Source organism: Mchenga conophoros, linkage group LG4 (genome assembly GCF_057382185.1).
Source record: "Mchenga conophoros isolate Kocher_MC1m ecotype Shallow Benthic linkage group LG4, M_conophoros_male_GT1.1, whole genome shotgun sequence".
Classification (NCBI taxonomy): Eukaryota; Metazoa; Chordata; class Actinopteri; order Cichliformes; family Cichlidae; genus Mchenga; species Mchenga conophoros.
This window is the reverse complement of record NC_140529.1, coordinates 2,287,472-2,311,611: the sequence shown is the minus strand read 5'-3', so window position 1 is coordinate 2,311,611 and position 24,140 is coordinate 2,287,472. Positions and strand designations below refer to the sequence as shown.

At 42.7% G+C, this 24,140-nt stretch overlaps 2 protein-coding genes across 6 annotated transcripts in view; both read right to left on the bottom strand.

Moving 5' to 3' along the window:
* Window positions 1-24,015, bottom strand: part of LOC146575262 (NACHT, LRR and PYD domains-containing protein 12-like) — a 121,306-nt gene extending 97,291 nt beyond the window's left edge. Inside the window, exon 1 of the mRNA XM_085269905.1 lies at window positions 23,991-24,015. The gene's annotated coding sequence lies outside the window, so the exon portion shown is untranslated. The remainder of the gene's footprint in view (window positions 1-23,990) is intronic.
* LOC146575261 (NACHT, LRR and PYD domains-containing protein 12-like) overlaps window positions 1-24,140 on the bottom strand; it is a 33,494-nt gene that overhangs the window by 5,717 nt on the left and 3,637 nt on the right. For 2 of the 5 annotated variants that reach the window (XM_085269888.1, XM_085269891.1), the window contains exons 2-8: window positions 18,550-18,699; window positions 18,330-18,443; window positions 9,430-9,665; window positions 7,519-9,325; window positions 5,843-6,016; window positions 3,202-3,381; window positions 881-1,057 (exon numbers count right to left, since the gene is read on the bottom strand). In XM_085269888.1, the coding sequence (XP_085126014.1) occupies window positions 881-1,057; window positions 3,202-3,381; window positions 5,843-6,016; window positions 7,519-9,325; window positions 9,430-9,665; window positions 18,330-18,443; window positions 18,550-18,699 (2,838 nt within the window). The remainder of the gene's footprint in view (window positions 1-880; window positions 1,058-3,201; window positions 3,382-5,842; window positions 6,017-7,518; window positions 9,326-9,429; window positions 9,666-18,329; window positions 18,444-18,549; window positions 18,700-24,140) is intronic. The other 3 variants (XM_085269889.1, XM_085269890.1, XM_085269893.1) reach the window with 3 other exon arrangements.

Sequence of the window (24,140 nt, the reverse complement as noted above, 5' to 3'; positions counted from 1 at the left end):
CTTTGACCTTTACTTCCTGCACAGCTCTCTCTCTCTCTCAGTGTGCTTCAAGAACAGTTTACCTTCAGAAATCTGTTTCCTGCATGATTCACTGCTTATTACGCACCAGTCTGCTGTTGTGTTCACTGCTGTCAGCCTCCGAAAACAAAGCCTCATTTCTGCTGTTCAATACTGAAGAAATTTAAACCTTTTAAAATGATGACAGATTACAAACTCTCAGCTGTGTCTGTAATCAAACCTCTGTAACTTTGCTTCACTTCAGCAGCATCAGCTCATGTTCACATGTTGCTTCATGGTTTGCTTCAGTTTTTCATCGACTGCAGAAGATTTTGAAGGTTATCTGCTATAAAAAGCCAGAACAGGAAAACCTGCTTCATGTGTTTCTGTTTGATCCTCAGTGACTTTGACACAAAGGCCTCTGCTGTGATGATCACACCTCTGATCAGGTCTCACAGTGTCAGCTTTGTTTTTATACATATGGATATGTGCTGATAAATGATCAGAGTTAGAATATTTCCCACTGTCTGCTGTGTGCCGTGACCTTTGACCTGCTAAAGACAGTCAGCTGTGGATGATTCATTGTTGTGTCTGATACTTAGAACTGTGAGGAAGAAGCTACACAGTTAATCAGGGTCCCCTCTCTCTGAATCAGGAAAGGTGGGCAGGCCGCGTGTGGGCCACGGGCCATACGTTGAGTATCACTGTTTGAAATGTGAACATTGTTCTGCTGCAGTCAATGGACTAAACCAGAGAAGAAGAAAACAGACTTTACCATGAAGATCCTCAGTGTGGATCAGTATAATATCAGCCTGATGTCTGCAGTTTAGAGTCAGCACAACAATCATATTCATCTCAGCACAACTAAAACATGCTGACTGACCTCAGAGTTTCAAGTTTACATCCTGGACTCTCCAGGAAACCACACAGATGTTTCACTCCTGGATCCTTCAGGTTGTAGTTGTAGCTCAGGTTCAGCTCTCTCAGATGGGAGGGGTTGGACTTCAGCGCTGCTGCCAGATAATCACAGCTGATCTCTGACAAACCACAGCTATCCAATCTGTATAAAGAATGAAAGATGTAAGTTTATTAGACAAAGAGCTTGAAATCATTCAGTGTTTCATCATCTGTTCAGAGCTGAAGAAGGTTCAGAATGTAGAAGTTTAGAAAATGGAAACTCCAAACAGCTGAAGCCAACAGGAAGCAGCTTCAAACAAACACAACAAGAGAAAAAACTCTGAATGTTTCACATTAAAGTCGTACATTTCTCATAAAAACAGGACAAAGACTTGAAAAAGTCGTGTTTTTCCTTCCAGGAACCACATGGCTTCACTTTTAAAGGTGAAGTGTGACAGAAACGGACATATTTGAAGTCCAACACCTTTTTCCAGTCACATTATTAAAGCAGACAAACTACAAGCTCATTTTCATTCCAACAAGTCATCTTCTGACCTGGACTAACAACACTGGTCTCTATGTGCAGCTGGCTGTGAGACCAGTGCTCAGGGAGCGTCTACAAAGTGCAACACTGAAAGAACATCACACACTCATTTGCTTCCAGCACTTTCACACAAACATCTACTGTCATTATTGTCACCAAACTCTGTGGATCCTTTATTGCAAATTCAAATGGGATCAAATGGTCAGACAAAAGAGGGTTATGAGGAAATATGATGAAATGTTGTGTATTAGCAGCAACTTATTGAATCTTTTTCCTCAGAAACCAAACAAAATGATTGACAAACATGTTTTTACAAACTCAGTGTTGGACTTGGATCAGCAGGATAAGCTGATGTTTAAAGGCATTTGAGTCTCGCTGTATGAGAGTCCAGTTTTTACTCAATATTTATGGATGATGTTCTATCAGTGTTGCACTTTGTAGACGCTCCCTGAGCCTCACAGCCAGCTGCACATGGACCAGCTGACATTACCCAGCATTAGAGGCGGCTGTAAAAAATTCATGTTCCCATTTAAATGGTTTTAATTTGAATAAAACGATGTTGATTCATTCAATCCTGAATCGATGTTTAATATTAATGTATTTTGCCAGAATCTCAGGTTAAAGCTCACAAACTATTTCAACAAGCAGCAAACAGATAAAACAGTAAATGAGAGCAGCTAAACACACAAAGATGGAAACACAGAGCGTGGATCGTTCACTCGACGGCACGTACACGGACACGCCGTCGGGGCTGACAGTGGACAGCTCACAGATCCTGAAGCTGCAGGTTTCATCTGTCTCCAACCAAAACTGAGTGAAGCAGCAGCAGAAGAAGATCCAAACTCTGCTTTACGTTTGATGAACATCGTCATGAATTCTCTCTGACTTTGACCTTTACTTCCTGCACAGCTCTCTCTCTCTCAGTGTGCTTCAAGAACAGTTTACCTTCAGAAATCTGTTTCCTGCATGATTCACTGCTTATTACGCACCAGTCTGCTGTTGTGTTCACTGCTGTCAGCCTCCGAAAACAAAGCCTCATTTCTGCTGTTCAATACTGAAGAAATGTAAACCTTTTAAAATGATGACAGATTACAAACTCTCAGCTGTGTCTGTAATCAAACCTCTGTAACTTTGCTTCACTTCAGCAGCATCAGCTCATGTTCACATGTTGATTCATGGTTTGCTTCAGTTTTTCATCGACTGCAGAAGATTTTGAAGGTTATCTGCTATAAAAAGCCAGAAGAGGAAAACCTGCTTCATGTGTTTCTGTTTGATCCTCAGTGACTTTGACACAAAGGCCTCTGCTGTGATGATCACACCTCTGATCAGGTCTCACAGTGTCAGCTTTGTTTTTATACATATGGATATGTGCTGATAAATGATCAGAGTTAGAATATTTCCCACTGTCTGCTGTGTGCCGTGACCTTTGACCTGCTAAAGACAGTCAGCTGTGGATGATTCATTGTTGTGTCTGATACTTAGAACTGTGAGGAAGAAGCTACACAGTTAATCAGGGTCCCCTCTCTCTGAATCAGGAAAGGTGGGCAGGCCGCGTGTGGGCCGCGGGCCATACGTTGAGTCTCACTGTTTGAAATGTGAACATTGTTCTGCTGCAGTCAATGGACTAAACCAGAGAAGAAGAAAACAGACTTTACCATGAAGATCCTCAGTGTGGATCAGTATAATATCAGCCTGATGTCTGCAGTTTAGAGTCAGCACAACAATCATATTCATCTCAGCACAACTAAAACATGCTGACTGACCTCAGAGTTTCAAATCGACAACGTGGACTCTCCAGGAAACCACACAGATGCTTCACTCCTGGATCCTTCAGGTTGCTGTAGGTTCCACTCAGGTCCACCTCTGTGGGATACGAGGGGTTGGACTTCAGCGCTGCTGCCAGATAATCAAGGCCAATATCTGACAAACCACAGCCCTTCAATCTGTATAAAGAATGAAAGATGTAAGTTTATTAGACAAAGAGCTTGAAAGCATTCAGTGTTTCATCATCTGTTCAGAGCTGAAGAAGGTTCAGAATGTAGAAGTTTAGAAAATGGAAACTCCAAACAGCTGAAGCCAACAGGAAGCAGCTTCAAACAAACACAACAAGAGAAAAAACTCTGAATGTTTCACATTAAAGTCGTACATTTCTCATAAAAACAGGACAAAGACTTGAAAAAGTCGTGTTTTTCCTTCCAGGAACCACATGGCTTCACTTTTAAAGGTGAAGTGTGACAGAAACGGACATATTTGAAGTCCAACACCTTTTTCCAGTCACATTATTAAAGCAGACAAACTACAAGCTCATTTTCATTCCAACAAGTCATCTTCTGACCTGGACAAACAACACTGGTCTCTATGTGCAGCTGGCTGTGAGACCAGTGCTCAGGGAGCGTCTACAAAGTGCAACACTGAAAGAACATCACACACTCATTTGCTTCCATCATCCAACCTGAAGAGGAAACTGACGGCTCCCCTTCAAAGTAAAAGCTGCTCCTTTTGGACACAGTATCAAAGAAAGTCTACAGTATAACACAGAAAAGACAGAGCAAAGTTTTGGTTGGTTTTAAATTGTGCAGAAATGAAACAACACTAAGCTCAATTATGTGACAGACATTTCATCCCATGTCAGTTTGGCCTCATCCTGGGCCGGATTATCCAGCACACACTCTGACCACAGGCCCAGGGGCCACGCACAGCTGGGCTCCATCCAAGAGACAGGAAACAAACCAACACAATAATAAAAAGCACCATGTGATCTTCTTACATCTTCAAGACAAACATAGTAAAAACATGAGCATATTTGTTTCCTGATAAAATGATGTGACAGGTAGAACAGAGTAAAGTGGTGGTGTTACAGCCTTTCTCCCCTCTGCTGCCGAGGCTGTTAGTCTCTCCCAAACTCAGCTACAGGACTTCCAAATGAATGAAAGCAGCAGAAGTGGCTTTACAAATGAAAGAGGAAGAGGAGAAGAAGAGGAGAGGGAGGCCACCCTGACCATCACTCCAGCTGAAAACATCACACTTCCATTAAAGTTGGTGAGGAAATGTTGAGCAGGATGAGCTGCTGGCTAATCTGGAGGCTGTAGCAGCAGCTCACAGTCACAGTGGGTTTCCACTCATGAAAAAGCTCTGGCTGCTTCATTTCTCATCTCATATCAGAGACTTTAAAGCTTCACTGAAGCTGTACTGTGATGCTTCCATATTCCAGTGAGGCCTCCATAATGATTTCAGCTGTTCTGTACACACACTGTGTGCCCTGTATGGCTCAAAGTCTCTGCAGCCTGTTTTTATCTGCTATCATCAGATCTTCATCATCCTCATTCACATCCCTCACACACTCTACAGCCTCATCAGCACTGACTTCATCTTCACTGACTGATGGAGCACAACATGAACCTGTGGAGGCTGAAACACTGTCCTGTCAAACATCTCCCCGTCACCACTCCACTTCTGTCAGCCTTTAAATGAACCCTGCTCAAGCCTGTCACTTCTGTTTGGAGCCAAAAGAAAAAACTGTTGTTCAGTCGTTTGGAAAGACTCAACATTTCTGAAAGCACTCAAACTTCTTCACATTTGTCTTCAGACACATCCTGAACATTTAGGAACTAAAGAAAGTTCCAGGAGGGTGGCACGGATGCCCCTCCGGTGGTCCTCCTTGGGCTCTCGCACTCTGGGGCCTCTGGATGTCTGGGGCCTGGATCTCCTCCATGCCTGCTTCATGCCCTGGGGGGCGGGGCTATGGCTCTCTACATCCTCTAGCAGACCATTACATGAAGAAACCTTTTGAATACAAGCGTGCTGATCCACACAGGTGTGCACACGGGTGTTCACTGTTCATAGACATAAACTACACCTCTATTGGTGCTATTTCCAAGCACATTGTGCGCTGTCGGTCCTGCTTGCTGCACAACAACATTCAATATTTAGTATTTACTGCTGTTTACACTAGATTAACGTGATGGTGTTGTGTTTAGTATGTTGCTGTTTTTTTTGCTTGTTTTCTCTTCTTTTTCTCTCAACAGGTGATCCAGGAGATTTCCCCCCCCCACCCCCCACCCCTTTCTCACTGTCCCTCTCCCCTTCTGTTTTTCTTTTCCTTCCTCTTTCTCTCTCCCTTTCCTATCCCTCACTCATGTCTGTCCCGTCTGTAACAACTGAAAATAAAATAAAATAAATAATAAAAACAAAGGTCGATCAAATGGACCAATACGGCAATGCCACGATGATCCATTTGGCAAAGTAAATCCATTGTGTCTCCTTGTTGGTCTTCAGACAACAATTCTGACGGATAAAGAACCAAATGGGACAGGCAAAAAAAAAAAAAAAGGAACTAAAGAAAGTTTCAAACATCAAAGACCTGAAATATAGAAAAACTACAACAGCTGCAGACAGTGAACTCACCTCAGAGTCTCCAGTCGACAGTTTGGACTCTCCAGTCCAGCACACAGAAGCTTCACTCCTGAATCCTGCAGCTTGTTCTCGCTCATGTCCAGCTGTGTCAGATGGGAGGGGTTGGACTTCAGAGCTGAGGCCACAACTTCACAGTGAGTCTCTGAGAGTCCACAGTGAGTCAGTCTGTGATGATAGAAAATATAAAATGTGTTATTATAAAAGCAGAAAATCTGCATTATAAACACAGACTGAATGTACATGAAGACAAAACAGAGTGAGGTCATAATCTGATGAATCTGCTCTTCACATCTGTGCTTCAGCTCCTCTTACTGTGTTTGACATGACACAGTGATTGAGTCTCTCTCAGACCTGCAGACTTTTAATGAGAATCTTTGTTTGGCTTTAATCTGCAGATGAAGGAGGAAGATGGTGTCACATTTAGGCTTCCATAATGTCCACAGTCTGTCACTGAGATCTGATCCAGAGTCAGAGTGAAGACACACATTTGGATTGTTTCCTGTTTTGACTCCAGAACATTTGAATGAGTTGAGCTCAGTGAAGAGTTCCAGCTGGAAAGATGATCTCTGTTTGCTACCTGCTGTCAGGTACGACTGTTCACGTCCACACTCAGGAAAAACCTGCTGACTGTCACCAAACGGAGCAGAAATCTCATCACTGGACAATAATGATGGACTCACAGCTGCTGATATCACATCTGATTTCAGGGGAACTAAACACAGAAATGATTGGCTCATTTGAGCTTTCTGAGCCATTATCTGCTGGTGTGTCGCTAGTTGGCAGAAAATGATTTGTATTCCTGTTCAGGGCTTCAGTGTTTATGAGTCCAGATCCAGGTGACAGCAAGTCAAAATGATGTTACCTGTCTGTGTCCAGCAGCAGCCTGTATTCACTTTGAATATTGTTATAACCTGACATGGATCAGTTTGTCTTTGATTGGTTTGTAAATGTCACTGTTTCCATTGGACCTGAGTGACGTACAAAGACAGAGAGGGAGAGAAAGGAGAGAGAGGATGGAGACAGCAAAGAGAGAGCAACAGAAACAGGTGAGAGTGGACAGGTGACCAAGGTCAGCAACCAATCAGAGAGCTTCTGTTTGACCCACAGTCACTGATGATGACTGCACATAACCAAGCAGTGTGTTACTCTGATATCAAATATGGATCCTGCTCTTATAATAACGATCATCAGATGATGTTATTGTGTTATTTTGTAGCTGAATACGATGTTTGTGTGATTATCAGTGAAAGAAGCAGTGAGGAGGATGGAGAGAGAGAGAGGACAGAGGGTGAAGTTAGAAACACTAAAAGGATTTTTCATGGATTTCATGGATGATTTGAGTGATTTCCAGCAGGACACTTAAACATGTCAGTGGACGTCCTAAAGAACATATTCACTGATATGAAACGTGTCACTGAACAGGATCAATATCAGTGGAAACATGGTGGAAACAGCTGTGACTGCATGGATGTGACACTTCAAATCTGTTCTCCACTCTTGGATTTGGGACCCATGGAGCTGCTGCTGAGTCTGTACAATAAAGGAATGGTGTGGAAGGTTGCAGCGTACGGACACAAACACTTTGTGGTTACAATCTGATTTTATTTTCAAAATTAAACTACTAACCTACACTGATCAATGATGTTAATGATCACATCTGGACTCACCCAGCCTTTCTGCAGTTCCTCACAGCTGGAATCAGTCTCTGTCGTCCCTGCTCTGATGTGTTGTACTTCTTCAGGTCCAACTCATCCAGAACCTCCTCTGACATCTGCAGCATGAAGGCCAGAGCTGAGCACTGGATCTCAGAGAGTTCCTGTTCTGATCTGTTCTCTGACTTCAGGAACTCTTGGATCTCCTGATGTACTGAGAGGTCGTTCATCTCCATCAGACAGTGGAAGATGTTGATGCTTCTGTCAGGAGAGATTTTATCACTGTTCATCTCCTTCAGGTTGTTGACGACTCTCTGGATGGTTTCTGGACTGATCTCTGTCTGACCCAGCAGACCTGCTAAGAGTCTCTGGTTGGACTCCAGACAGAGGCCATGAAGGAAGCGGACAAACAGGTCCAGGTGGCCATTTTTACTCTGGAGGGATTTCTCCATGACTCTCATAAGCAAATCATCAGAAAATGAAATGTAATAGTAAGGATCATCTGGATTATTTTCCAGGAAGTTCTTCAGCACCTCTGTCTTCCTATTGGTGTGACAGTGGAACATGTAGACAGCAGCCAGAAACTCCTGAATGCTCAGATGAACAAAGCAGTAGACTGGTTTCTGGAAGATCACACACTCTCTTTTGAAGATCTCTGTACAAACTCCTGAGTACACCGAGGCCTCTGTCACATCCAGACCACACTGCTCCAGGTCTTCTTGGTAGAACATGATGTTTCCTTTCTCCAGATGTTCAAACGCCAGCCTCCCCAGCTTCAGAAGAACTTCCCTGTCAGCCTCCGTCAGCTCCTGTGGACTCGTCTCATGTCCCTCGTGGTACTTGTTCTTCTTCCTCTTTGTCTGAACCAGCAGGAAGTGTGAGTACATGTCAGTCAGGGTCTTGGGCAGCTCTCCTCTCTGCTCTGTAGTCAACATGTGCTCCAGAACTGTAGCAGTGATCCAGCAGAAGACTGGGATGCTACACATGATGTGGAGGCTCCTGGATGTCTTCATGTGGGAGATGATTCTGCTGGACAGCTCTTCATCACTGAATCTCCTCCTGAAGTACTCCTCCTTCTGGGCGTCAGTGAAGCCTCGTACTTCTGTTAGCCTGTCAACACATGTAGGAGGGATCTGATTGGCTGCTGCGGGTCGGGAAGTTATCCAGACGAGAGCCGAGGGAAGCAGATTCCCGTGGATGAGGTTTGTCAGCAGCTGGCTGACTGATGACTTCTGTGTGACATCAGACAGCAGCTTCCTGTTGGTGAAATCCAATGAAAGTCTGCTTTCATCCAGGCCGTCAAAGATGAACAAAAGCTGAGAGACAGCCAGCTTCTCTGCTGAGACCTTCTGTAATGTTGGATGGAAAACATGGAGCAGCTCCAGAAGACTGTACTGCTCCTCTCTGATCAGGTTCAGCTCCCTGAATGAAAGCAGAACCACCACACTGACATGTTGGTTCTCCAAGCCCTCTGCCCAGTCCAGAGTGAACTTCTGCACTGAGAAGGTTTTTCCAACACCAGCCACGCCGTTGGTCAGAACCACTCTGATGGGTCTCTGTTGGTCAGGTGAGGCTTTAAAGATGTCCTGGCACCTGATTGGAGCGTCATGGAGGGCGTCCATCTTGGAAGCAGTCTCCAGCTGCCTCACCTCATGTTGGGTATGAACCTCTGAACGCTGTCCCTCTGTGATGTAGAGCTCAGTGTAGATGGTGTTGAGGAGGGTTCTACTTCCTGTTTCATCACTTCCTTCAGTCACACGTTCACATCTCCTCCTCAGACTGACCTTATGTTCATCTAAAACCTCCTGCACACCAACATCTGCTGAAAGAAAGAAAAACAGAAAGAAAACTCTTCAATGTCTGAACAACAACAAGAAGTCCAGTTTTCAGAAATGAGTCCATCAGCAGACAGATGTTCAGTCTTACTTTGTACACAGCTGCTCTGACTGGCTGTCTGCAGTCCAGCTCTGGATCTTTCTCCACACTGTGGACAGGAGGAGTCTCCTGATGAAGCAGACTGGTCCCAGTATGAGGGGATGCACTGTCTGCAGAACCAGTGTCCACAGCTGGTAGAGACTGGATCCTTCAGGACGTCCTGACACAAAGCACAGCAGGACAGCTGCTCCTCCTCACAGACACCACTCCTTTTCCTCTTCCTCCCTCTGTGAACACATTTCTTTATCACTAAAAACATTGACTGTTAGTGACAAACATCCAGATTTGATGACACTGTGCAGAAGCTGTGATGGTGACACAGAAAAGTCAAAGTGGAGATACTTCTGTCCACCTTTGATTAGACTCATTACAAAAAGGAAAACAAAGTTTGAACACAGTCATGTTTCCAGTTCACTGACTTACATTTATTCCATGGACACTCACTCTAACCTGAACCACAGCTACAACCCAACATTGTTGAGGCCTCATCTCCTCCTTTCCTGACTGTAGAGGTTAAATATGCAACAACCAACAAATAAAAGAATTTGGTTCATTTCAAAGAAATTCACACGGTGACCAAGTAAAGTAACCGTAGTAAAGGAGACAACATCCCGTTGATGGTGGGATTATTTGACAGATTTGCTTTAGTCACGTCACCAAATGCAGTTGAACCACCCGTGGATCCATGTTTGACCATTCTACCACTCTGAGCTCTGCTTTTGAATCATTTTATTATTATCATCATTCATTTATTCATTCTTTGGAGGGGGGCTATTTCCTAATGCCGCCCTAATAAGGTGATGTTCAAGGGGAAATATAACAGAAACTCTTTCAGTGTTATTCATTAATAAATTAACAGATAAACTGTGAAGAAGAAAAAAACTGAGATTTAAAGGAGAGAGTGAGAAACTTGATCATCCATCCTCATAATACATGTTTATCAGTATCTGCTGTGACCATACTGCAGTAATAACTACAAGTCTGCATTTCTGTGACTGTTGATCAATCACAGCAGGAATCTGAGCTCATCTCTGCACACAGAGCAGCTTCAGCTCTGGGATAAACTGCTCGCTTCACGTCCTTCTCAGCTCACAGACACTCATCCTGATATTTTCCTTTAACATTTGATGGTATAATTCATCTGTGTTTACACTTTATCTGCATAAATACAGAAAAACAGACCCAAACACCAGAAACCATCAGTTTCACCATGTAGAATATATTGCTGTTTCCTTGCTTTTAATTCAGAGAGAAACTCTGATTTTGATTTTCTCTGTTCTCTTTGCCACGGCCCATCCCAGCAGCAGCTGAAGCAGCTGACTGTCACAACACTGAATAACACTTTAGGAGGAACGTCTTGATGCTTTCTCAATCATCCAGGAAAGTAAATCTCCAAAAGTTGATTCTGTTCATCTGGACGTAGCATAAATGTGGTTATCCCAGCTGGACTTTTGTCAAAGCTGGAAAGGCTCCTAAAGAAAGCTCCAGCCGATCCAGGAGAGAAGGACAACCGCTGCCCAAGAGAAAACCTGTAGTGATCCCGTGTCAGGAGTATCGGAGCAGTTGAGATGCATTTTTTCTAAACACCAGGTAGGGCTGCACGATTTTGCATAAAATGAGAATCACGATTTTTTGGCTTAGAATTGAGATCACGATTTTCTCACGATTTTCTTTTCCAGTATAAATATTTATTGCACTTATTAACTGCACATCAACTTCGTAACAGTTGAGACTGAACATAAAAACAATAAATAAACATAAAAACAACAAATGTCTCACGTTTTGTTGTTGCTGCAAAATGTTGTACTGCTTGAAATTCCGTCTCCACCGTTGCTCGACGCTGCGTGTACAGAGCAGGTAGTGCAACAATAGAAAAATAGTTGGCACTGTGTAGCGTTTGTCTAGGGTGTTGATCATTTTCCTAAATCCCTCGTTTTGCACAGTGTTGATGGAGCCATATCTTTGGTCAGGTGATAAGTGATAGCCTCCGTAATGTCTTTGTGCCTGCGGGAGTTCGACGGGTATAGGGAAGCGCTGTATAAGGTTCCCGTTATTGATGTTTGGGTGGTTGACCGGGACGGATTTTCTCCTGTCACTTTCTCGTCATCCCTGACGTGCTCTCCGTTGTTTTTTCCTGCTAATTTTAGCGTCACACGGCACAGCTTCTGTATCACGTGGTATAAGGCTCCGCCCTTGTCATTTGTTGAGCAGGAAGAGTGAGCGCTTGTTTTCATGCAGAGTACGTCCCGGATCAAAATGCGGTACAATCATCGTCTTTTTTTTCTTTTTTTTTTAAATTGTTGTCATTTGGAAATGAGATCGCACATAAGTATGAATTGAGATCGCGATTTTCTAACGATTAATCGTGCAGCTCTAACACCGGGTCTCTGTGTCTTTTAAACCCAAAACACCCTGCCCCAAAAACTGGTCCACCCCACAAATCGGGTCCCCGACACAAACAGAGTATCATAGTGTACGCTGTTAAGTGCAGGAGGATTGTCAGGATTTATACATCGGGGAAACCAAACAACCTCTGGCTACAACACAGCAGAGCCACCTCGTCAGGCCAGGACTCTGCAGTCTGTTTACACCTACAGGCCAGTGGACACTCTTTCAATGATGAGGATGTAACATCCTGGACAGGGAGGAACGCTGGTTTGAGGGCGGAGTCAAGGAGGCCATTTACGTGAAAAGGGAAAGACCATCTCTGAATAGAGGAGGGGGCCTAAGGGTACATCTGTCACCATCTTACAATGCTGTGATTGCAGCCATTCCCCACCTCTCTGTGAATGGGACTCATGGCCATTGATCAGTGATTGTTGATCAATGGTCATGAGAATTTTCCAGATGAACAGAATTAACTTTTGGAGAAAGTTCAATCAGCATTTCAGATATAAGAGGGTATTTTAACACCAACATCAGTCCTTCTACTTAAGTATGTTTGCCTCTTTGTTTACGCCTAAATTAACTTTACTGTTAACGAGTTTTCATGTTTTTATAATCCACCAGTGTGCTCATGCTTTTTTAAGTGAAAAGAGATTTTTAATGATCAAATATAATTATTTTTGTTATTTGTGGATTTTAAATGTCCTTGACAGAGACAGATGATAATCATTATTCTGCACTGTGGTCTCAGGTTTGGTCGAGGTAGCACAAAGAATGGCTGGCTATGTTGAACTTCCTCCTGGGATCTACACTAAGAAGTGAGTCCAACATTAGCAGGGTCTCTTCCCTTTATCTGGATTCACTTTAGCATTCACAGTCACGTGAAGCTTGTTATTAACTCGATAAGTCAACCCAGGGTTTCAGCTGAGCGTTCACATGAAACACGTGGTGTTGGCAGCATCTGATCAATCATATTCATGGAGACGTGTATCAGCAACAGAGCAGCTGAGTTTGCAGGAGGAAGTCAAACTAAACCACAGGAACAATATGAGGAGATTACACACATAATAAAATACTAGCAGTAACACAGCTGCTGCAGACAAATCAGTCGTGTGATCGTGTGTGAGAGGAGACGGACAGTAAAGGAGTTTGCTATTAAAAGCTCTGTATGAATGTGGGAGACTTTGAAGGGCTTTAAAAAGGCCAATATAAAATAAAAGGCAGCAAAACTGCTGACTGTGAAAGTCACCAGACTTATCAGAGCTCTATGATTAAGACCTGTAAGAACACCTATTTGTACTTGTTGGCATTATATCAAATACACACGTATATTAAGCCTTTGTTTGAACTCTGGTTGAATTTGTTACTTTCAGACTGTGAAACATCACAGAGGCTGCAGCTGCAGATCTTTTATTCACCTGGAAATTTACTTTAAATGTTAGATGGAAAATTAACCAAAGTAAGAACAATAATCCATAAACCTTCATAAAGACAAACATCTCCCCAGCTGCTGAAGTGTCACTGAAGGGAAAAACTATTTGTCCTCCTCCATCCAGCAAACACAACGTTTCTTGGAAGAGCTCCGCACCAGCCTATAATTTTTTACTCATAACCTCCTTTTTTATGACACCTTTCTGTTGATTCCTGACGTTTGTATATATTTTATAACAATGACGAAACCTAAAGCTTCAAAAGCCCGTGAAAAGACTGAGAAAATTGGAGAAGATGAAGGTGAGCCAGCGAGTGTGGCTAACGAGCACGTGCTAGCTGAGGAGCCAAGTGCAATTAGCCCCGTGACTTCCCAAGTAGCTAACCCGACGTCGGCCGACATAATAATAATAATAATAATGGATTGGATTTATATAGCGCTTTTCAAGGCACCCAAAGCGCTTTACAATACCACTATTCATTCACTCTCACATTCATACACTGGTGGAGGCAGCTACAGTTGTAGCCACAGCTGCCCTGGGGCAGACTGACAGAAGCGAGGCTGCCATATCGCGCCATCGGCCCCTCTGGCCAACACCAGTAGGCAAGTAGGGTAATGAGTGCAATTGCTAGATTGGAGACTTCGGTTGATAGCAAATTAACTGCTATTTCAACCACGATGAACGCTGTGGAGACCACTCTTTCCACGTTAACTGGGAGGATACATGATATTGAGGAAGCTGTAAATGGGCATGACGAGAGGATTGCCGTTTTAGAGGCGCTCTGCGACTCACTCCAGAAAGGATACGATTTACATCACAAAAAATTGGATGACCTCGAGTCGCAGTCAAGACGACAGAATATCAGGATCCTTGGAGTTGCGGAGGGGACAGAGAAAGGAAACCCACTGGACTTTGCTTCTGAGCTAATTCCTAAGCTCCTGGGGAGTGAGAACTTCACGGGTGGCCGATTGTGGTGGATAGAGCACACCGTGCCCTGGGCCCCAAGCCAGCTGACGGGGACCGGCCTCGTCCTTTAATTGTAAGGCTGCACTACTATCAAACCCGCGAGCGTATCCTGAGGCTGGCAGCACAAAAAGCTGCACTGCAGTACGACGGGGCGAAAGTTTTCATCTTTCCAGATCTGACCGCGGAGGTGCTGGCACGGCGCAAGAAGTTTGAAGAAATCCGCAAACGGTGCAGGGCGGCCAATCTACGCTACGGCTTTAGTCATCCGGCTCGATTTCGGGTGACGCTGGACGGGGTCACACAGACTTTTGATAAGCCGGAGGCAGCCAAAAGATTCCTGGACCAGAAACTGGCCGTGGGTACAAATGAGTAGGGCTTTTTAACACAACGGTTTACTTCCTCAGGTATATGTTTTTTCTGCATAAGCCTTATTTTTGCTGTTCTTATGGGCGTGTTGATGTGGGCTCATACAGCTTAGGTCAGTATTATTGCTGTTATTACTTCCTACAATATGGACAGTATAAGCCCTCAGGGTCTTTGTTTACTCTTTGATTTGCTGTATGGGAGCCTAGTAAAGCTCACACATATATGGTTTATACGGCTTTTGTTTTTCATTTATCTGAATTTTCTCTTTTTCTTTTATAAAGTGTCTTATAAATCTCCCTTTGCTGGTGTGGGGTTGCGGGATGGGTAAGGGGTAGGATTGTAGCTACTACTATGTTCCTATTGGATATGTTGGGTGGAGAAGGGCTTCAATTGGGGAGGCCCCTCATTTTTGGTGGGACTGTTCTTAGTGTTTTATGTTTGGATGTTTTTGTTCTATGGTGGTACAGAGTGTATAACTACTGGTTAGCTAGTCAAATTAGGATAAGTAACATTTATGTTAAACACATTCAATAAGACTACACTGAGGTTGGTCAGTTGGAATGTGAAAGGCCTGGGTAATCCTGTAAAAAGGGCTAAAGTTCTTGCACACCTTTAACTATTGCAACCTGACATAATTTTTTTACAGGAGACGCATGCTAAGCGCAAAGTTCAATCTGTGCTCCGTGCTAATTGGTTGGGTCAGGCATACAATGCTAATTTTGGAGCTAAAGCAAGAGGGGTTGCAATTTTGTCCAGGAAGAATATTCCTTTCTGTCAAAGCACAGTTACTGTGGGTCCAGGGGGAAGGTACCTAATTCTTACAGGTCTCTTGAACTCCTTACCCGTCACTTTTGTAAACGTATACGGTCCTAACTTTGATTGCCCTGAGTTTTTTCAAAACATTTTTTGAATTGGGTGATAAGCCTCATAGGTTACTTACAAGATTACTTAGAAAAACACAAGCATCACAAACGATACTATCAATCAACAACAAACATGGGCGGACCACTAGAAACCCCCAAGAAATAAACAAGTGTTTTGAAGATTTTTATCATGATCTTTATAGCTCTAAGAGTTCTGCGAGTCAGTCATTAATTAAGGACTTTCTGGAAAAGTGTGATCTCCCAAAATTAGACGATGAGGCAGTTGCAGATTTGGAGGCGGACTTCACATTAGATGAGATTAAGACAGCTATTCAACAGATGTCAAATAATAAGGCCCCTGGGCCAGATGGTTTTGGAGCAGAGTTTTATAAAGCTTACTCCTCATTGCTAGCCCCTCTGATTTTGCGTATGTTTAACTATTCAAAATTGTCTGGCTCTTTGCGAAGTTCATTATATCATGGTGTAATTTCATTGATTCTTAAAAAAGATCGCGATCCTATGTCTGTCTCGTCCTATAGGCCTATATCTCTCCTTTCTGTTGAGACCAAGATATTAACAAAAGTGTTATCAAACCGCCTTAAAGATCATATTGCTAAACTTATCCATCCGGATCAAACAGGGTTTATCCCTAACCGCTACATTTATTTTAATTTGCGTAGATTATTTAATCTCATATATAGTCCTGCTAGGTGTTCAGATGATTCTGTGGTAATAGCTTTGGATGCTGAAAAAGCTTTTGATCAGGTCGAGTGGCCGTATATGTTTACTGTATTATCCAAATTTGGATTTGGTGATTCTTTTATCAATTGGATTAGAATTTTGTGCAAAGGACCTATGGCCTCGGTAAGGACTAATAATGATGTATCAGACCCTTTTCGATTGCACAGGGGCACGCGACAGGGAGATCCCATTTCTCCTTTTATTTTTGCCCTGGCCCTAGAACCTTTAGCAGCTCGTATACGGCTAAGTTCTGATATACTACTGATTATACATCAGGGTGTTCCTCATAAGTTCTCTGCTTATGTTGATGATGTAGTCTTATTCATATCAAAAGACCTCGATCAGTCCACTATTGCAGCTTATTAACGAATTTGGCTCTCTCTCAGGGTATAAGATAAATTGGACGAAAAGTGAACTTATGCCTCTGTCGGATGGGGTGGACATGGCTTATCTGCATAATACTCCATTTAGAATAGCGCTAGATAAGATTGAATGTCTCGGTATCACAGTCACACGTAAGGTGTCACAACTTTAAAGCAAAATTGGGATAGAAAAGTTAATCAATTGGAGAAGAATATTGAGTTTTGGATCACATTGCCAATTTCCATGGTGGGGCGGATTAATGCCATCAAAATGGTAGTTTTGCCCAGATTTTTGTACATCTTTCAGTCAATCCCAGTGTGCATTCCCCAGTCATATTTTAAAAAGCTGGAATCTATTGTATCCTCCTTTGTGTGCTCGGGTAAGGTTCCTAGAATTTCCAAAAAACATCTTGTTAAACATAAGACTTGTGGTGGCCTTGGACTCCCAAATTTTAGATTATATTATATGGCAGCACACTTAAATATTTTTTCATTTTGGCGAAGGTGCACTCCAGGTGCTGATTTGGAAGGACAACCTTCATGGTTGATGATGGAACACCTGTCTTGTAGACAAACTTGTCTTCCAGCCCTGCTTAATAGCCCGATAAAAGTGAAGAATACACTATATGGCAGAAATCCTGTGATTCAAAATTCAATTAAGGTCTGGAACCAACTATTGGGCACAGTAAAGGCTCCTAAAATGTATGTGGATGCTCCAATATGTAACAATCATGCCTTCAGGCCTGGGCTGGAGGACATCACGTTTGTGACATGGCAGGGAAGAGGGATCTCATGGGATCTCATCAAACCATCTATTCCACAATACAATTTGATTCCTCGAAACTCAGTGCTTGACAGCTTCGTGTCAGTTGAGCCCTACACTAGAGGTGCTGTGTCTCGCTTTTTCAGGGCCTTACTGGATATATACAGTCCTTCATCTGATACTTTTAGGGAGCAGTGGCAGGAAGAACTGGGGGTGGATGTTACTGATGATCTCTGGCAAGAGTGCATTAAGAATATATATTGTAGTTCTATAAATGCTAGACATAGTCTGATCCAATTTAAGGTTGTGTATAGGTTGCATTTTTCTCCCACTAAAGTGGAAAAAATATATAAGAACGTTTCAGCCCTCTGTGTTAAGTGTTCAAGTGGTCGAGGAACTTTATCTCACCTTTTCTTTCAATGCCAAAAACTACAGCTTTTTTGGAATCATTTGTTTGATTTTCTGACCAAAGCCATTGGCAGGAACGTCCCATGTTCCCCTTTGCAGCATTGTTCGGGGTGTCTGAACCGGGATGGGCAAGGGACAAGACAGAGACGAAGGTTGTGTCAATGACTACACTTGTGGCTAGAAAGCTGGAAGTCTGATAAACCTCCTACCTTCGAAATGTGGTTGAGAGAATTTGGAAATGTACTCCATCTGGAGAAAATCAGGTTTACCTTGTCTAACCGAGAGAGTGTTTTATAAGATTTGGCAACCAGTCATTAGCCTGATGGATAAACTTAAGTGAAATATACTCTGTCTTAACATTCATGTATGCTGTATTACCACCTTGTTGACTTGCCGTCCACCTTCTATTGTGTTATTTTGAAGGTGATTGTTGTATACTGCTCAATTATAAAATCAATAAAAATATATTGAAAAATAAATAAATAAATCACACCATCTGAGCCCAAAAAAAAAAAAGAAATGTGTGTGAAAAAGAGCTGAGCTGATATTAAACATGAGGATTTATTCAAAAATACAGAGTCAGGAACAACATCTAGACACACATTACCTCTCAGCAGCAGAAGAACATCCTTTAAAGTTTAAAGGAATATCATTCGACTTGTTGCTCTTTAGAGACACACAGCTGGGTTCAGGTCCAGGAGATTCTGGCCTCTTATTGATCCTAAAAGAAAAACAATAAATGTAACAGCTTCATGAGACAGAAAGGAAAAACTGGAAATATTAAATTAAAGACATGATGAACAATCTCATAAAAATAATGTACTTACTCTTTGTCACATAACAGTCTTTTGTTAAAGTTTACATGGATATCCTCCGACATGTTGCTCTTTAAGGAAACACAGCTGGGTTCAGGTCCAGGTTCTGGATTAGTTTCAGGGTTATGTCCAGCTGAGCCTGGTACGCCCCACAGCTCTGGGCTTTAAAACAACACACACAGAGGTATGAGTGTGAATAATGATGGAGCAGTGATGTGAGTGCTGAGCTGTGACATGGAGAAGAGTCATGGACAGTTAGAGATGGTCATCTCAACTCTGAGCTTTGGTCTGGCTCTCATGTTCCCCACACAGAGTGCTTTTAGAGGGAGGCACTCCCTCCTCTCTGTCCTCACACTGATCCATGCTGCTGAAAACATCCAGATGAACAGAATCAACTTTTTGGGGAGTTACTGCATGATTGAGCATCAAGACACTTTTTAGTATTTTACTAATTTCTGAAGCATTTTACCAACTTTGTTCAAATTGAGATTTTGAGTTTGACTGTTGCTGCAACACCAGGATGTTACTACAGAATACACTTTATATTGTGTTCAATTGGATGTTAGTCCAGTGGTCCTAAACTGACACACCTGCACCTGGATTCATTCTGACCAGATTTTAGCCCAACAGTGTTTCATACTTCATACATCAGACACAAACTCTGCAGCTGTCATTGTGTGCAGTGTGTGTGCAGCAGGACACCGTGTCCTATGAGTGTTATACTACAATAAACAGAGCCTGACCGCGGGCATACAGAGGGCAAAAACCCACTTATGCTCTAAAGATGAAGTTCTGTTTCTCTTCAAATGACCCTCAGAGGTCATTAAACACATCACAGATTACCTCAAGAACAACAGGCTGAAGAACATAAAAACAAACGCAGAGTTTCTGTCTGATGGTTTGAACATGAAACAGGAATTATTGAACAAAAACGGACAGTTTACTAACTCTGCGGAATTTATGATCTAGCATCAGCACATTCACCTACAATACACGAATGAATATCACCAGTTAAACTGAAAAAGGAAAATAACCTGCATACAAATCCGACAGCAGACTATAGCGAACGAGCAGAGAAATGCATTTTATAGATGAAGTGTTGGCAGCGACTTCTGAAAAGCAACTCTTAGGCCACCCCTGTCTCACTGTCAGCAGGTAATGAACATCCACAGACTGGAAGACCGTTTCCATCACTAAAAAAAGGATCCATAACTCGAAATTTTGAGTTATTTTCTCGTAATTTCGACTTATTAGCAGTCAAAAGGGTTACTGACGCCCATTCCTACGAGCATCAGTAACTCGTAGGAATTGCAACATGGCGCCTGTGTTCGGCTTGGCCGCTGTTGCTGCTCCGTGTTTTTGCCGACTGCTTCAGTATATTATTTTTTATCTTCTCATCTCATCTGTGATATATCATGAAGGTCTAATTGCTACTCGGATCTACAGTTCACATACATTGTTGAGTATCAAAATATGTATGGAAAAAACTTTTGACAGCTGGCAGAGCTACCACCAGGCTTTCCCTCCGCCGTTTGTCTGCCCTCCTCCCTCTCCCGACTACCGGTACCTGTTCTTAGCTCCAAATAATAACCCAGGAGCAAGAACAAGGTTAAGGAGATCGTCTAGAAGGGGCTGTAGGTCTGGTGTCCAGGCTAAAAGGAAACGGGCCCGACAGAGGGGATTTCTTCCGCTCCATGGTAGAGAACGTCTCCGGTATTTGGTACCGGTTCCCCTCCAGGACGCGGATAAGGCCGATCGGTTACCACCTAGCCGGCTTTTCATCACGGGCGAACAGAACGATTACCTGGATCGGCGTCTTGTCTGGAGATGCGGGATGTTTTCACTTTGGCCTATCATTCTACAAGACCACAATTCCACAGCTAGAGGTACCGGGAGACTACGTCCTCTTTCCAGGTGTCTGCTGTCAATTCCCCGTCAATCAGCTGTTGATGACGTCAGCCTGTCACCTCCGCTTCAGATCGCTCTCCTGAACGCTCGTTCCATAGCCAACAAATCATTTGTACTGAATGACTTTTTTAGCAGTAATAGTCTGGACTTCATGTTTCTCACAGAATCTTGGCAGCGGGAGAATGAATTCATCCACCTTAATGAGCTCTGCCCGGTCGGCTGTCGCTTCATTGGGACTCCGCGTTTGGACCGTCGTGGTGGTGGTCTGGTCGCTGTTCACCGAAACAATTTCACTTGCAGGACTATGGACTCTGAGTTTTTCCCTTCCTTTGAGTCACAACTTCTTAAGGTTGGTTCTTCAGATATATTTTATTGTGTTTTAATTTACCGCCCTCCCGGCCTCGCTGGTGTTTTCATTAAAGATTTTACGGACTTTTTATCTTCCATTATTAAACTGGAGAAAGTCTTAATGATTGGGGATTTCAACCTCCACGTGGATGATCTTAGCTGTAGCATGGCCTCTGACTTTTTATCCATTACAGACTCTTTTAGTTTCATTCAGCATGTCTCTGGACCCACCCATGTTAAAGGCCACACCTTGGACCTTGTGTTTTCTCTTGGCTTAGACATAACTAATGTCTGTGTTAAAGACGTACAAGTGAGTGACCATTCCTGTGTTACTTTTAGTCTTCCCTCTGTACGCACCACCTTCTAATCTCATGTTCCATAAGCGGTTCATAAATCAGGATGTTGCTTTGAAGTTTTCTAATTTGTTGGACCCTCATGCGATCAATGGCTGTACTGATGCTGATGTTGCTACACAGTGTTTTAATAATCACTGCTTGGAGATTTTAAATTCAGTGTCACCTATGAAATCTGTGATTGCTGCCTCAAATAGAGCTTATCCATGGATAAATGATGACATAAGGAAGGTCAAAAGAATCTGTAGGAAAGTAGAACGCCTTTGGAAATCAACCAAACTCGAAGTTCACAGGCTCCACCTTAGGGAACTTTGGGTTTCCTTACATGAAACCATAAAAACAGCCAGATCAGGATATTTTTCTCAGTTAATATCATCAAGCAAGAGAAATTCCAAGGTACTGTTTGACTCCATAAACTCTATTGTTTCCCCCGTGGTCCACCCAGTACCAGTGACCTCCATATCTGAGAGTGATGAGTTTCTGAATTTCTTTCTGGATAAAGTTAATAATGTCTGTATGAGCATTGGCTCTTCAATACCATCTGTTTGTGTCTCTGGGCCACCTCCCCCTCATTTACTGTCAGTGTTTAACCCAATGACCATACATGACCTTTCACTCCTGCTGGATAAAATGAAAATTACCACTTGTGCAAATGACATTCTACCTGCTGGGCTGTTTAAAAATGCTCTCTCTGCCATTGGCCGCTCTATTGTAGAGATATGCAATGCCTCTCTTTTAACAGGTGTGGTCCCTACGTTCTGTAAGCATGCTGTGGTTGAGCAGATATTAAAAAAGAGCAGTTTGGATCCAACTCAGCTTAAGAATTATAGGCCTATCTCTAAGCTTCCATTATTATCAAAATTCTGGAAAAAGTAGTTGCAGATCAGCTTACCACTTTTTTAGAAAAACATGAAATTTATGACAAATTTCAGTCAGGTTTCCGTAAAAGTCACTCAACAGAAACCGCATTACTTAAAGTCTCTAGTGACATTATGATGTCAGCTGACTCCGGAGCATCCTCAGTCATGGTTTTGTTGGTCTGCCTTTGACACCATTGACCATCCTGATTAACAGGCTCCGTGACGTAGTCTGTGTGTCTGGTCTGGCTTTGAAGTAGTTTCAGTCACACCTCTCCAACATATCTTTTAGTGTTTTTGCGAATCGGTTTATGTCACATTCTAAAGATCTGACATGTGGGGTACCGCAGGGTTCAGTTCTGGGTCCTATTCTATTTCTTTTGTGCATGTTACCTCTAGGACTTATAATTAGGCAGTACCCTGAGGTGTCTTATCACTTCTATGCTGATGATATTCAGCTCTATTGCTCTTTTAAGCCGATGGAAGTCCATAAACTGTCCTCTTTAATTAAATGTTTAGCTTCCATTGAACAGAGGCTTGGTGACAACTACTTACAGTTGAACTCTGAGAAGTCAGAAACATTAATTATTGCCCCCGACAACCAGATATCTCTAATCAAACAGCATCTTGGTTCTCTCGGCTCATCTGTTCAGCTGAGCCTCAGGTACCTCGGTGTGATCTTTGGTTCTGCCATGTCCCTACAACAACACGCTCACAGTTAATTAGGAGCTGCCTTTTTCAGCTAAGAAACATCTCCAAACTGCGAACTTTGCTGTCTGAGTTAGAAAAGGTTATTCATGCTTTAATTTCTTCTCGCTTAGATTATTGTAACAGCCTTTTTCTGTGTTTGAGCAAAAGGAATCTTGAGCCTCTTCAGTTAGTCCAGAATGCTGCTGCAAGGCTTTTAACTAAGACACCAAAAAGAGAGCACGTTACACCAGTGTTACGCTCATTACACTGGCTTCCAGTACACTTCAGAATTCATTTTAAAATCTTGGTACTGACTTTTAAAGCTTTGACTTGTGATGCCCCTGCTTACATTTCTGATCTTTTAGAGCCCCACGCTCCCTCTCGCAGCCTGAGATCTTCTCATCAAAGGCTGTTGGTAGTCCCACGAACTCGTTTTAAGACCAGAGGAGACTGATGTTTAGAGCGGTGGCCCCCAGGCTGTGGAGTGCTCTCCCTCCATCTTTACTTTGACTTGACTGTATTTATTCTTTTAAAAAGCAGCTTAAGACTCATTTATTTAGATTAGCTTTTAATTAGATTTGTGCTGTGTGTTTGATTATTTTATGTATTTCTGTTTTATATTACTGTGAAGCACTTTGTGGTTTTATCCTGTGAAAAGTGCTGTAAAAATAAATGGATTTGATTTGATTATTAACTTGGAATTTTGAGAAAACTAACTGTTAATCAGTAATTTACGTGAATGACGTAATTTCCTTGTTACCCGGAAGCTGAAGCCCTCAGCTACAAATGCTACAGCTAAAGATACCAGAATTACAGCCAGTCATAAATGCACAAATTGCAGATAATTTTCCGTGTGGCTTCAGAGATGATGAAATCCTTCTGTTATTAGCTGAATCACATGGCGTTAATATCAGCAAACGTACTCTCGAAAGTGCAGATTTGTTGCGATCCGGTTTTGAGTGCGCATTCTACGTAGATTACTGATTGGCAGAACTAACTCGAAATTTCGAGCTACTTTTCTCAAAATTTCGAGTTACAAGTCGAAATTTCGAGAATGGATCCTTTTTTGTGGCGGAAACGAGCTTCCATAACAGACTGATGGAGGCAGGAGAAGCTGCCTACAGTCATCAGTCAGTGGATCCACAGTAACATCGACTCTGAGCTGCTGATCATCAACTAACTGTTTCTGTCTCATTCCCAGACTCTGATCTCACATAAAACGAAGCAGATTTATGCTGAAACTAAGCTGCACACAGCTGATGTTAGCCAGGAAAATAGTACCGACTGCTAACATTACCTTAACATGGAGACGATCAACTGCGCCACAACATTCACGAAAGCCAAAGTAAAAGCAACGGAAGGAGACGATCAGAGAGGCGTTTGAGGGACGTTCAGAGTCAGGAACCTCAGAAACGGATCAGGCTGGAGTTTAATTCTGTTTTCATCT